The sequence below is a fragment of the Elaeis guineensis genome, chromosome 8 (assembly GCF_000442705.2).
Source record: "Elaeis guineensis isolate ETL-2024a chromosome 8, EG11, whole genome shotgun sequence".
Lineage (NCBI taxonomy): Eukaryota > Viridiplantae > Streptophyta > Magnoliopsida > Arecales > Arecaceae > Elaeis > Elaeis guineensis.
The window spans coordinates 102,899,789-102,914,135 of record NC_026000.2 but is presented as its reverse complement, the minus strand read 5'-3'; the positions used below and the strand labels follow the sequence as shown (position 1 = coordinate 102,914,135).

At 38.5% G+C, this 14,347-nt stretch overlaps 1 protein-coding gene across 1 annotated transcript; it reads left to right on the top strand.

The window, feature by feature from the left end:
* The first annotated feature begins 10,978 nt into the window (after positions 1-10,978).
* On the top strand, positions 10,979-12,221 carry LOC140851210 (uncharacterized). Its single transcript, XM_073242777.1, has 3 exons — positions 10,979-11,628; positions 11,720-11,992; positions 12,077-12,221. The coding sequence occupies exons 1-3, from the start codon at positions 10,979-10,981 to the stop codon at positions 12,219-12,221; spliced, it is 1,068 nt and encodes a 355-aa protein (XP_073098878.1).
* Positions 12,222-14,347: the final 2,126 nt, after the last annotated feature.

The window sequence follows — 14,347 nt, the reverse complement described above, 5'->3', positions numbered from 1 at the left end:
TTTCTCACATATCTAGGAGAGAATAGGATTCTCTCCCAATGAACTCCTTCAGGAACACCACAGCATAATGGTGTGTTTGAAAGGAGGAATCGGACTTTGTTAGACATGGTCCGATCCATGATGGGTTTTTGCTAGCTTGCTGATATCCTTCTGGGGATATGCACTCGAATCGGTCTGTTATCTGTTAAATAGGGTTCCAAGTAAGTCTGTAATTAAGACTCCATATGAGATATGGACGGGACGTAAGCCAGCACTTTCATACCTTAGGGTCTGGGGGTGCCCGACCTATGTCAAACGATTAGTCACAGACAAACTTGGACCTAGATCTGACAAATGCTCATTCATAGGGTACCCCAAAGAGACAAAAGGATATTTTTTCTACCATGCTGATGAACAAAAGGTGTTCGTCAGCCTTAAGGCAATCTTTTTAGAAAAGGAGTTCCTTGGTGAAGGAACCGTTGCCTCTAAGGTTGAACTTGATGAAGTTCAACAGGTAGAAGGACCGACACCAATAGCTGAACCTGAGTCGGATATGATTAGATCAGATCCGGAGCCCAATATACCTGTACCATTAAGGTGATCCGGTAGAGTACCGCGTCAGCCGGACAGATACTATGGTTTTTTGGTCCGGGACGGTGATCCCATCAAACTTGATGTGAATAATGAGGATCCGATCACCTATATGGATGCTATGCAGAGACCTGATTCTGAGAAATGGCTTGAAGCCATAAAATCCGAAATGGAGTCCATGAAGGTCAACGATGTATGGACATTGGTTGACCCACCTAAAGGGGTTAAACCCATTGGGTGTAAATGGGTCTTCAATAGGAAGAGGGGCGCAGACGGAAAGGTGGAGACCTATAAAGCCCGTCTGGTTGCCAAGGGGTATCGTCAACGTTATGGTATTGACTATGACGAGATATTTTCCCCTGTGGCAATGCTCAAATCTATTCGGATAATGCTTGCAATAGCTACCCATCTGGATTATGAGATCTGGCAGATGGATGTAAAGACAGCTTTCCTGAATGGAGAGCTGACTGAAGAGGTGTATATGATACAACCTGAAGGGTTTACATCCACAGATGAGTCCAAGGTGTGCAAGCTTCAGAGATCCATTTATGGACTGAAGCAAGCTTCTCGGAGTTGGAACATGCATTTTGATAAGGTGATCAAAACGTATGGCTTCATTAAGAATGGAGAAGAGCCCTGCATCTATAAATGGGCAAATGGTCTAGTTGTGGTATTCCTTGTCTTGTACGTGGATGACATTCTCTTAATCGGGAATGACATCCCCGCACTACAGGGAATAAAAGTTTGGTTGTCATCAAAGTTCTTCATGAAGGACTTGGGTGAAGTATCCTACATCCTAGGGATGAAGATCTATAGGGATAGATCTAAAAGGATGCTTGGGTTATCCCAGTCCATGTACATAGACACTGTGCTGAAGAGGTTCAGCATGGAGAATTCCAAGAAGGGCTATCTACCGATAGGCCAAGGAATTTCTCTCTCTAAGAAGGATTGTCTGACAACTCCTGAAGAGGGAGAGCGTATGAGTAGAGTCCCATATGCTTCAGCCGTGGGATCTATCATGTACGCCATGACATGTACAAGACCAGATGTGGCATACTCACTAGGAGTAGTGAGTAGATACCAATCTGATCCTGGAGAAAACCACTGGAAAGTGGTTAAAGCCATCCTTAAGTATTTGAGAAATACTAAGGACCAATGGTTGGTTTATGGCGAGTCAGATCTGAAACTTATGGGGTTCACAGACTCCAGCTTTCAATCTGACCATGATGATAGCAGGAGTGTGTCGGGTTATATCTTTACTCTGAATGGTGGAGCCATCTGCTCGAAGAGTTCCAAGCAGCATACTGTGGCAGACTCTGTTTGTGAAGCGGAGTATATCGCAGCATCAGATGCCGCGAAAGAAGCTGTGTGGCTGAGGAAATTCATCAATGAGCTCAGAGTAGCACCCTCCCTCGATGGTCCAGTCCTGCTCTACTGCGACAGCACTGGTGCCATAGCTCAGGTGAAGGAACCCAAAGCACATTAGCAGACGAAGCACATCTTGCGCCGCTTCCACCTGATCCGAGAGATCGTGGATTGAGGTGACGTCGACCTTCAGAAGATCGACGGAAAAGAGAACCTAGCCGACCCCTTCACTAAAGCCCTGGCAATAAAGGAGTTCGACAACCACAAGTCGAAGATGGGTATTAGATACTGTGCCGAGTGGCTTTAGGACAAGTGGGAGTTGTTGGGAAATGTGTCCCAAAAAGCCAATCGTCAAGCTGTTGACGGTTGAGCAACCAAGTATTGTAATTGATTTGTTAATAAATAAAATATATTTGGCATCTTCATCATAAGCTTTCATCTTCTAATGAACTCCGTTGTTATGATGAAGTCCTTAGGACTATTTAGATTCGATAAAGAGAGGATTTATCGATTAGTCCTTAAAACTGTTCACGACCAAATGATAGGCTGTTAATAAGGACGACAGCTTCTATCGAGCATAGGTCGCTGTAGGCCATATGGGTTGGTTGTCCTCTTAACCAAGGAGTGTGGAGACACTGGTATGGCATATAGGTGAGATATAAGGGTACATCATCATTGAACGTGACCAACTCCAGAGCATTCTGCTGTCGAGAATGTCTCTGATGGGATATAGGTATAAGTGTCCCTTAGACTTGAGATCGCCTCAGTGACTTGCAAGCAACTCACTGTGCTTTGGTACTGGACTAACTGAATTTCTAATTCAGGGACAGAAGGCTTCTGGGCACAGTCAAGTACTTGCGAAGTCAGAGTGTGATCGAGATGGGATTGACCACTCCAAGAGTTGGAGAAGAATGAGTCGCTGTATTTCAATTTAGCAAAACCTTGGCCAGGGTAATCCATCAGATGGATTTGATATTTTGAAATACAATGTGGACAACCTGATCAGAGTTGACAGTTGAGCTCTGGGGTGTCCTATGATCATTTTGGTCAAGGGGATGAATTATATGAAAACTATATCCGCATGGGTTCTAAGGATGTTGTTCTACACATTCGACCTATCCGGTCGTCGGATATCATTGCTAGATGGTCACTTCGATTGGTATAGAAATTTGTTTCTATGCTACCGGCTTAGGTTCAGACCTATGAGGTCACACACATTAGAGTTCATGATCCGATCTGATGGTTGATCAATGATTAAGAATCATTCTAGGGTTAAATGATCAATACGATTGACATTTAACCCAGTACAAGTGTTGCAGGAGGATCGATTAGCAATTTGATTGCTAATTGGCTTAATTTGATTAAGCCAATGGGCTGAGATTAAGTTTAATTAAATATGATTTAATTAGATTTGATTTGGACTTGATTGGATCAAGTCCAATTGGTTTATTGGATAAGTCAAGTGCAAGGAAAGACTAGTCCTAGTTCAACTAGGACTTGGGTCAATCTAATTTCTAATTTGATTAAAAAATTAAATCAGATTTAAATATAATTTAATCTGATTAAATTAGGTTCTTAATTAGGTTAAGACCTATTTTAATTGGGTTGATCTAATTTTGATTTGATTTGGTTTGGGAAACCAAATTAAAACAAGTCATGAGACAGAATCCTAGTAGGACTAGGATTCCACCTTGCGCCGCATAAGCCTTCTCCACGCCCTCTCTCTTAATTCAATGCCAATCTCCACTTATTTTGTGTGACAAAAGCCCTCTCCCAGATCTCTCTCACATTCACAAAAGGTCTGTTCTCTTCTTTCTTACATGGAAGGCGGTTTGGATCAAATCTAAAAGGAATAAGTTTGGATTTTGAATTCTATGAGATAGAGTTTTAGAAATCCAAAACTCTTTCAATTTTGCACCGAATTTATCCAAATTTTTTTTGGAATTTTCGTGGTTTTTAGGGTTTATATTGTACACCCTTTGCTGGTGATCCATGCACAAAAATATGGAGGAGGTGCTCAAGAGTTGGGCGTCCCTTAACTTGCCATGTTTGGATAAGCCTTGACTAGGTGTTTGACCTAGACAAGGACTCTATCATATCTCTCTATATAAGATGATTTTCTTTATGAAATTTTAAGGGAAGATATATATTTGAGAGACCTTTCTGCCATCCAGAAATCAAAGAGAAATACCTTTGGGTCATGGAGATATAAAAGATGCAAGTTTGGGTGTCTAGAGAGAAAAACGTGAAGAAGAAGAGGATCTTCTTCTAGGGTTTTTATTTTCATATCTTTCCTCCTTCCATCTTGAGTTTCCTGAGAGTGTCTCAGATCTGAAACTCCTCCTTCTACTTTCATCTTTGGAAGAATCCAAATCAAGAAGAAGGAGGCACCTGATCAACCATCAAAGAAGGATCAGCGCAGTACTAGCATACTGTGCTGATTTCCTGAAGCAGGACTTCTGATCGAGATTCGTGGGCTCGTGTGGATGACTCCTAGAGGCCGGACACGTGTGCAGCTTGCAACATCATCCTTAAGCCCGGATCAGTGAGGTTAGAGCATCTAACTTGCAAGGTAATAGATCTGATCTATTATTTAATACATACATTAGATGTAGCTAGTATAGAAACATGTTGATATGATCAACATGTAGTTCATACTATATTTATATATATTTTAATTTTTGATTTAATGCTATGTAATAATCATGTAAAAAGATCTTAGATCTAGGGATTTTCTGATCTTAGAAAATAAATTTTGATTTATTTTAGTCTTCCGCTGTATGATCTTGAAAAAGTTTCAAGATCTAACCCTGAAACCCTAGATCTGGTTCCTACAGATAGATCTTATCTTGATGTGCACCCTACCCCTACAACTGTCACCAACATCCAGTAAAGGGCTCATTGAGACCCATGTTTATGTGTCAGTCAAACTTCAGCAGCCTCTCTACGAGTAGCAGTACCATCTTAAGTCAAAGAACTAGTTACACAACTACAGCATCGAGATAATCACTGACGATCAAATAAAAATTTAAGTGATCTCTTGTATGGTCATGCTCAGTACTAGTTGTTCTCTAACAACTATCTGCACTCATCGCTCTGTGTCTCTACACAGTAGACTAGAGACTCATCTATCTCGAAGGAAGTAATTTATGTGTCAATCTATTCGGATCTATCATCATCCTCATGATGATCCTATGATCGAGAGTATTTAGAAATTAAATATATGTTTCTAATTCTCAACACCTTAAGAATATGTATCGAAACTAATTTTATGGACGATTCAAAGACACATCACACTTGAATGAAAAAGAACTTATCCTTTTATTGATCATATCAATATATTAAGTACAAAATTATATTCTAAATTTATTACAATATGTCAGCCATATTGGCTTCTAAGACATACATTTAACACTTCCACCATTGTAGATGTGCGGATGTGCTACCGACATTGATTGTTCTCGGCTCATCATAGTGGTTCAGTTACATCAGAAAATACAGCCACTCTATTAGTAAAGAGTTGCTCTAGGATAAGGATGGGATTGGATCCAATAACTATTAGGTGAGGGATCAAATGATGGCCTTGCACCTACTTATGAACGGTGGGTCGGGCTTAACTAAGGAGTGTAAGCAATAACTATTAGGTGAGCGCACATGACTTAGAGACCAAGTCACTGCAATATGCTTAGAGAAGCATCTGGATAAAGAGTTACCTACGTATTGGTGTGCATGTTATCAATAACTGTTAGGTGAGGTGAATGGCATCGGTGGGACCGCAGCACTCATTAGAAATTCTTTGTCGCATTTGGATTTTCATTTTCTTCTCGGAGAGTGGAGGGATCCAAAAAATTAGTGAGAATCATTGTTTGTATCTTAAAATCTCTAGAAGTAAATATAATATTAAGTATAAAAGTCTAACTTGAATCTCTACTCTCGCAGTTAAACCATATCAGTCTCAAACCCTCTAGCCCGTATCCTTGAAACCAATCATTTGGTCAGAACTAATTACAAAGTCTGATTCAAAAATCTCAGGATTGTTCTGATCTCAAAAAAGTTAAATCATGTACTCAATCAAGCACCCATAGTGTTATCAAACTGTCCTACTACTGAGCAAAAGATTACTTATGAAAAGTGAACAGATGAAGACAGTCGGGTCAAGTGCTATGTCTTGGCATCTATGTCAAATGAGTTGCAAAGCCAGCATGAGCATATGCCCACTACTAGGGCTATGATCACTCACCTACAAGAGTTGTATGGTGAGCAGAGCCTACAGCGTACTTCGAGATATCCAAAAGATTCTTCAATATGAAGATGCGTGAAGGGCAGTCTATCCATGAGCACTGTATGACAGTGATCAAAGATATTGAGGAGCTTGAGAAGCTCGGGCTAGAAATGCAAAAGAAATTACCGATGGATCTAATCCTTCAATCCCTTATGAGTTCATATTATCAATTTATTGTAAATTTTCATATGAACAAACTCGATTGCACTATTCCAAAACTAGTCAACATGTTGGTCACTACAGAGAAAATCTTAAAGAGTTCAAGGGGCACTGTTCTTACTGTGGAGCGAACTTCTTTCAAGAAAAAGTCTACTGCAAAGAAGAAGATTAAATCTGCTAAGAAGCAGAAGAAGGAGAACAGGCCAAACAAAGAAGTTCCTAATAAGGTCGAAGCAAAGAAAAAATATTTTCACTGTTATGCTGAAGGCCACTGAAGGAAGAACTGTCCAACATACCTGGAGAGCCTAAAGATTAAAAAGGATGATAAATCTTTCGAAGGAATGCTCGTAATTGAATCTAACCTTACGATTTCTTCTACTTCTAGTTGGATATTGGACTCTGGCTCGAGTACTCATATATGTACTTTAATGCAGGGTCTAATAGAAAGTAGGAGTTGAGAAAAGATGACATGATCCTTCGGATCGGCAATGGAGCAAAAATTACTGTAGAGGCCATTGACACTTATCCTCTTCGATTACCATCTGGTTTTAGATTAGATTTGAAAGACTGTTATTATATCCCTGTAGTTAGTCAGAATTTGATATCGTGTCTGTGTTAGCACGGGAAGATTTTGAAATTAGTTTTAATAAAGACTTTTATTCTATTTATTTACAACATAAATTAGTGGCACGAGATCTTTTAATTGACAGTCTATATCACTTGCATGTTGATATGAATATGAATTTAAATGAGCAAGTAGTGAGTACCATAAGCCAAAAGAGACCCAGAGATGGAATTAACCAGAAGTACTTATGGCATCATGACTAGGCCATATTGGAGAGGACAGAATAAATAGACTAGAGAAGGATGGGATCTTTGAGTCTCTTAACCCAGAGTATCCAGCCTGTGAATCTTGCCTTCGAGAAAAAATGGCCAAGTTACCCTTTATAGGATATGGGGAAAGGGTCACTGAGTTACTTGCCTTGGTATACGCCAGTATGTGTGGGCCATTTGATATGCAGATCAAGGGTGGTTATAGCTACTTTATTACCTTTCTTGATAATTTATCTAGATACGGATATGTGTATTTGATAAAACACAAGTCGAGATCTTTGAAAGGTTCAAGAAATTCAGACATAAGGTAGAAAAATAAACTAATAAATCCATTAAGGTTCTTCGATCTGATTGAGGAGGTGAATACTTTAGTCAAAAATTTTTGGAATATCTTAAGGACAATGGCATAGTCTCTCAATGGACTCCTCCTAGAATACCTCAGCTCAATAGGATATTCGAAAGGAAGAGCAGGATCCTATTAGGTATGGTCAGGTCCATGATGAGTTTCACTGATCTACCCTTATATCTTTGGGGACATGTCTTATTAACCGCCATTGACTTGTTGAATAGAGTTCCATCAAAGTCCGTTCCTACCACACTGTATGAGATATGGTTCAATAAGAAGCCGAGTTTAGGTTATCTTAAGACTTGAGGATGTCCGGCCTATATCAAGAGACAGATGGCGGATATGTCACTACAGAAATTTGAGTCTTTCACGATGTTTAAAAATTGGAATGTCACGAAAACATAAATTATTTGGCAATGTTATGAAACATCACTGATGAGATGGATCATTTACGATGTTTTGGGTAAACATCGTGGATTGTAACATCTTTGTATGATGTTTGAGACTAAAACATCACATTTTGGTCTAATTTTTGTTGTTTCATCAGATTTTTTTTTTGTTTTGCCTACTTTGCATCTAGGTATTTTTTTTCTTTTTGTTTTGCCCGCTGTTCACCCCTGCCCCAAAATAAGCGCGCCTCTCCTGTGCCCCAAAATAAACGATCCCTGTTCTCCTGATTACGCCATCGCCTCTTCCCCTGATGCACGCCGTGGCAAGCCATTCACCTCCTCCGATGGACCACCATTCACCACCACCACCGTTCGCCACCACACCACTGTCGTTCTCCTGATGCCACCGCCTCTCACCCTCGTGACGCACGTCGTGGCCGTTCACCTCCTCTTTGCACGAACTACCGTTCACCACCACCACCATTTGTAGCCTCTCACGGACCATCATTCACCACCTCTCACAGATTGCTCATCTCCTCTCGCCCACACCATGCCGCTCAAAGTCACTGACCTCTCATTCATCTCCATTCGTCACTGACCTCCGTGCTCTGTTCGGACTTTCCATCTGTCGGCCATTGTTGTCTTTTCGAGGCATCATCATCATCCCAATAGCACTTTCTCCATCACTATCATCATCGTCCGTCTTCATCTTCTTCCTCTATCACCATTGTCGGTCTTCCCATTTTTGCTTATTACTGTCACCGTCGCAGGTCTTCCCATCTTTGCTTGCCACCGCCACCGTCATCACCGTCGTCCTCATTGCTGTCCCTATTGCTGGTTCAGGTATTGCTTTTGGTATTGCTCCCTGATCATTTCCATGTTTATTGCTGGTCGATCTGATAATTTCCTTGTGGGCTGTGGTGATAGGTACTAATCAAATAAAAAAAAAAATGATTTGCATGCTTTGATATTAGATTGTGGATATGTTTCCTCAAGTTAACATTAGATTGTAAATAATTTACATGCTTTGAGATATTTGTTGGTTGCTAATTAATTAAGAAGGTGAAAGAAAATAAATTTATTAGGTGAGATTATTCTTTATCTATTGTTTGTCACTAAAGTATAATTCAGGGAGAGAATAAAAAAGAAAACAATGTAAGAATCTCCTTTTTCTATTGTTTGTCACTAAAATATGATTTAGGGAGAGAATAAAAAAGAAAACAATGGAGAATGCAAGCAGACATTGTTAGTTCAAAATAAAATCATAGTATATGGCAGCTAGGGCACACATTGCAGGACTGCCAATATGGGTGGTTTGCTAGGGTCAAAATTATATTTAAAAAAAAAAAGAATATATCAAAGCTTGCTCAACTAATGTAAATTTTCCTAATGAAATTAGCAAGAATATAAGTTGACTATTCTCTGGTGTCACATGGGGTGTGTGTGTACATATACATATACGTATACGTATACATATGTATGTATGCATGTATGTCTATGCGGGCGAGAGAGAGAGACAGAGAGAGAAAGGGAGGTATTACAAAAAAGTAAAAAAATATTTATATGTGAGTTGTAGGAGACTGCAAATATTTAGAGATTTAATTCGGACTAGCCAAATACTTGACCTAAATAAATAATTAATATTTTTCTATGTTAATGCCTGCTCTACTGCTCTTTTTTTCTTTGCTCTTTTTTTCTTGCCATTTTTTTTGTAAAAATATGATTTAAATGGCACATTTGCTAAAGTTTGTTTGGATTTTAATGATAGGTATTTGTATGTAACATGGATAAGCATTGGATGAATTGTGTTAAGTTCTTTTGTGAATATATTGAGAGAGTCAAATTGTTTATGACTTTTGTGACTCAAAACAAGGGCAAAGATTACAAAATTCAGTGTCTTTGTTCACATTGCTTGAATATTTATATAGAGCCTCAAGAGAATGTCTTCGATCATCTATTGAGATTTGGCATAGATCAATCATACACCCGATGGATATTTCATGGCGAATGGGCAGAATTTCAATTCCCCAATAATCAAGATAGACTTTCATTTGTAGTACAAAAAGTGACGAGTTAGGCAATGACTCAAATGAGGATGATGATGATGATGGGATAAGAGACATGCTACGTGACGTTGGTAGTTTCTTTAATGATTGTCCTATTGAGAAAAACTTGGGGGCTTCTACAGGTGCTAGCCATTCTTGTGCCGATACCTTTAACGATTTATTGATGGAAGCTACCAAAGAGTTATATCCGGGATGTACAAAATTTTCAAAATTATCATTTATTGTAAAGTTGCTCCATTTGAAAATATACAACAAATGGAGTAATAAGTCTTTTGATATGCTATTGTCATTGCTAGGAGATATTTTGCCTAATGGTCAATCCTTGCCAAAGTCTTACTATGCAGCAAATCGCTTCCTACAGAACTTGGGCTTGGATTATGTGCCAATACATGCATGTAAATATGACTGTCTCTTTTGGAAAGAGTACGAAAACTGTGACAGTTGTCCAAAGTATGGAATGTCGAGATGGATGATTAATGATGGTAAGGGTAAGAAGATCCCTTATAAAGTGTTACGATACTTTTCATTGAAGTTTAGACTGTAACAATTATTTATGTCAAAAAAAATAGCTAAAGAAATAAGATGGCAAAAAGATAGACCTAGAAGTGAGAGTAACACCATGATTCATCTGTCTGATGGTAAAACTTGGAAGAGCTTTGACGAACAGTATCTAGAGTTTGCTAGAGAACCCCGTAACATGAGGTTTGACCTAGCAATGGATGGATTTAATCCATTTGGCAATATATCTAATGCTTATAGTATGTGTCCTGTTGTTCTTTTGACATATAATTTATCCCCTTGGATGTGCATGGATGAGTCATTCTTTATGCTGTCACTGCTTATTCTAGGTCTGAAAGCATCGAGTAGAGATATTGATGTCTCCTTAAAGCCATTAGTAGATGAGTTGAATAAGTTATGGGATAAGGGTATTGATGTTTTCGATGCTTCATATGGCCAAAATTTTCGAATGCATGCAATTCTGTTATGGACTATTAATGATTTTTTAGTCTATGGTAATATTTCTGGATGGGTCACTAAAGGGTATATGGCATGTCCTGTTTGTAATAAGTATATCCCTTCTCATAAATTGAGAAGCAAGATTGGTTATTTGAGCCATCGATATTTTCTTCCTCATGACCATGCATGGAGAAAGAGCAAGAGGTTTGATGGCAAGGTGAACTATCAACCCTCACCTATCTTACTAACTGGAGTTGATGTGATGCAACAACTATCCCATTTGAAGAACTTAGACTATGGAAAGCATCCTAACAATAAAAAGAGATCGAGATCAGCAGAAGAGTTGAATTGGACAAAAAAGAGTATTCTTTTTGAGTTGCCATATTGGTGTAAGTTGAGATTGAGACATAGCCTTGATGTCATACATATTGAAAAGAATATTTGTGACAATATTCTTGGTACTTTGTTAAATCTTGAAGGTAAAACAAAGGATACTATCAAGGCTAGACTTGACTTAGAAGACACGAAAATTCGAAAAGAATTGCATTTGGTGAAGAGAAATGATGGATCCTACATAATTCTTCTTACATGCTATACAATGTCAAACACTAAAAAGAAGAGTTTTTGTAAGTTTCTTAAAGGGATAAAGTTTTTGGATGGGTATGCATCTAACATATCTCGATGCGTGGAATCTTGAAGTAAAGAAGATTATGGGATTAAAAACCTATGATTGTCATGTTCTCCTACAAAGTATTCTTCCTATAGGCATGCGTGGAATCTTGAAGAAGGATGTAACAGCTGCATTGATGGAGTTAGGCGACTTCTGCCATCGAATATATCGTCGAACTTTGATTATGGATGACATCAAGAAGATGTGTATAGATATATCCTTGATACTATGCAAACTTGAAATGATTTTTCTACCAGCTTTCTTTGATGTGATGGTACATTTGGTTGTTTATTTGCCAAATGAAGCCTTGCTAGGTGGACCGATGGCATATCAATGGATGTATCCAATCCAGAGGTACAAAGTAACTTCTTTTAGATTTTGAATTCTAAATTTAGGTAATTATTTATGTTATATAATTATTTTAAATTTTGAATTTAGGTTTCTTGGCTCTTTAAAGAGATTTGTTCGAAATAAAGCTTGTCCAGAAGGATCTATTGCTGAGGCGTATGTAGTCAAGGAGTGCTTGACATTTTGTTCTATGTACCTTCGAGGTATTGAGACTCACTTTAATATGGATGAGTGAAATAATGATAAAGCTAATGATAGTAATATAATAGTATTTTTTCAATAAGTTAGGATATTTGGAGCAACTCAGTTTGTTTTCCTATCCAAAGAAGAGAAAGATATGGCTCATTGGTATGTGCTTACCAATTGTAAAGAGATGGAGCCTTATTTTGAGTAAGTTTTTACTATCTAAATTTTATTATTAAATATTCAATATAGAAATATGGTACTAAATAATACTTTTTTGTTAGAGAGCAAAAGGTTGAGTTGATGGAGTAAAGTTTGTTAAATGTTGAGAACAGACATAAAGAATAATTTCCTTTGTGGATAATGCATCGGGTGAGAACACAAACTCTACGAATTGTTTGTATGCATACATATTATTTTTTATATATTCAACTAATATAATTTATTTTACATAATGGTAGATGGCAACATTGTACAGACCAGGTGAAGAAACTAGAATCGAGTCTTTATATGCGTTGGCATGTGGACCTCATGTTTTGGTACAAAAGTACTCGGGATGTATTGCAAATGGTGTGCGATTCCATACTGAAGTTTGTGATTCCTATAAAACGTTGCCAAATAGTGGTACTGCAGTAAAAGAGAACCATGGAGATGATATCATCAATTTTTTTGAGGCACTAACAGACATTATTCAATTGGATTATGTCAAGGGTAAAAGTGTTGTTCTTTTTAAGTGCTAGTGGTATGATTTTGGGTCTAGAAATGCTAATGTCAGGATCGATAGAAATGTGCAAAGCATAAATATATCCAGATTATAGTATAAGAATGATCCATTTATTCTTGCGAACCAAGCAAAGCAAGTTTATTATTTACAAGACATGAAATTGGGATAAAACTAGCGTATTGTGCAAGAATGTCAATATAATATAGCGAGGATCATGATGATATCCTGACAGAATATTACATCGAACATGATGATGAACAGAATGATGATGATAATGACTGTGATAATAATTTATTTTAATTTCCAAATGCCCAATGTCATGCAGCAAATTATTATTTCATTGGTGTGGCTGATTTGGAGTTGGCAGGTGCATCTTATTGGTATAATTCTGACTACAGCATTGATATTTTTTTTTTCTAACTATTATTTTCCTGTGATACAATTGTGAGGTTGCGATGATCTTTTTTTGGGGACTCTATAGTGTAAACTATTGAAAAATATGTCCTAAAATCAATCATCTAGGTTGTACATGATTGTACTCCATATAAGTATATGAATTATAGAATGATAAATATTATCTGACAGATTCATCATAAGGAATATATCTTCTAAAATAGAACTCATATGTTATGATAAAGTCTTTAGAACTACTTTCAAAATTGTTGGGTATAAAATAACCCCAGCCGAAGTTCGTAGGAGGCCAACCCTCCCTGGACTCTTCCGGCTTCCGACCTTGTGCGGCGTCTTTCTGAACTCCCCCAGCCATTCGAGCTTCCACAATACCATCCGGACTCCTCCAGCAGTCGACCTTCCACAGTGTCCTCCAGATTCCTCCAACGGATGAATTCCTACCATACCCTCCGGACTTCTCCAATAATGAGCTCCTTCAGTCATCTATCAGACTGCTCCAAATGCTCTCTAGGCTTCACTATCGGCCGATCTTCTACAGTGATCGACTACTCTCTGAATCTCTTCCAAACTTCCTCCTATCGTGATCGACTTTACTTCGAGCTTCTTCTGGACTTCGTCAATGTTTGGGCTTCTCCAGCAGCAGGACTTCTACAGTAACGAGACTCTATCCAAGTTTCTACGGTGGTCGACCACCTTCCAAATTTCATCCGAGCTCCTACAAGAATCGAACACTATTCGAACTTCTACAGCGGATGGATTCCAGACAAACTTCTACAATGGATGGGCTCCAGCAGTCGGATATCTACTTTAAACTTCTATTGCAAGCAGACTTCATCCGAGTTTCTATAATAAGTGATTTCCATCCGGGCTTCCACGGCAATCGGTCTCCATCCGAGCTTCTATAGTAAGCGGCCTCCTTTCGGACTCCTACAAGAATCGGACTCCATTCGAACTTCTACCATAGAATTGGGTTCCAGACAAACTACTACAACGGACGGGCTCCAGCAGTCAGATTTCTACAGTGACTGGCTATCTTCGGTGTC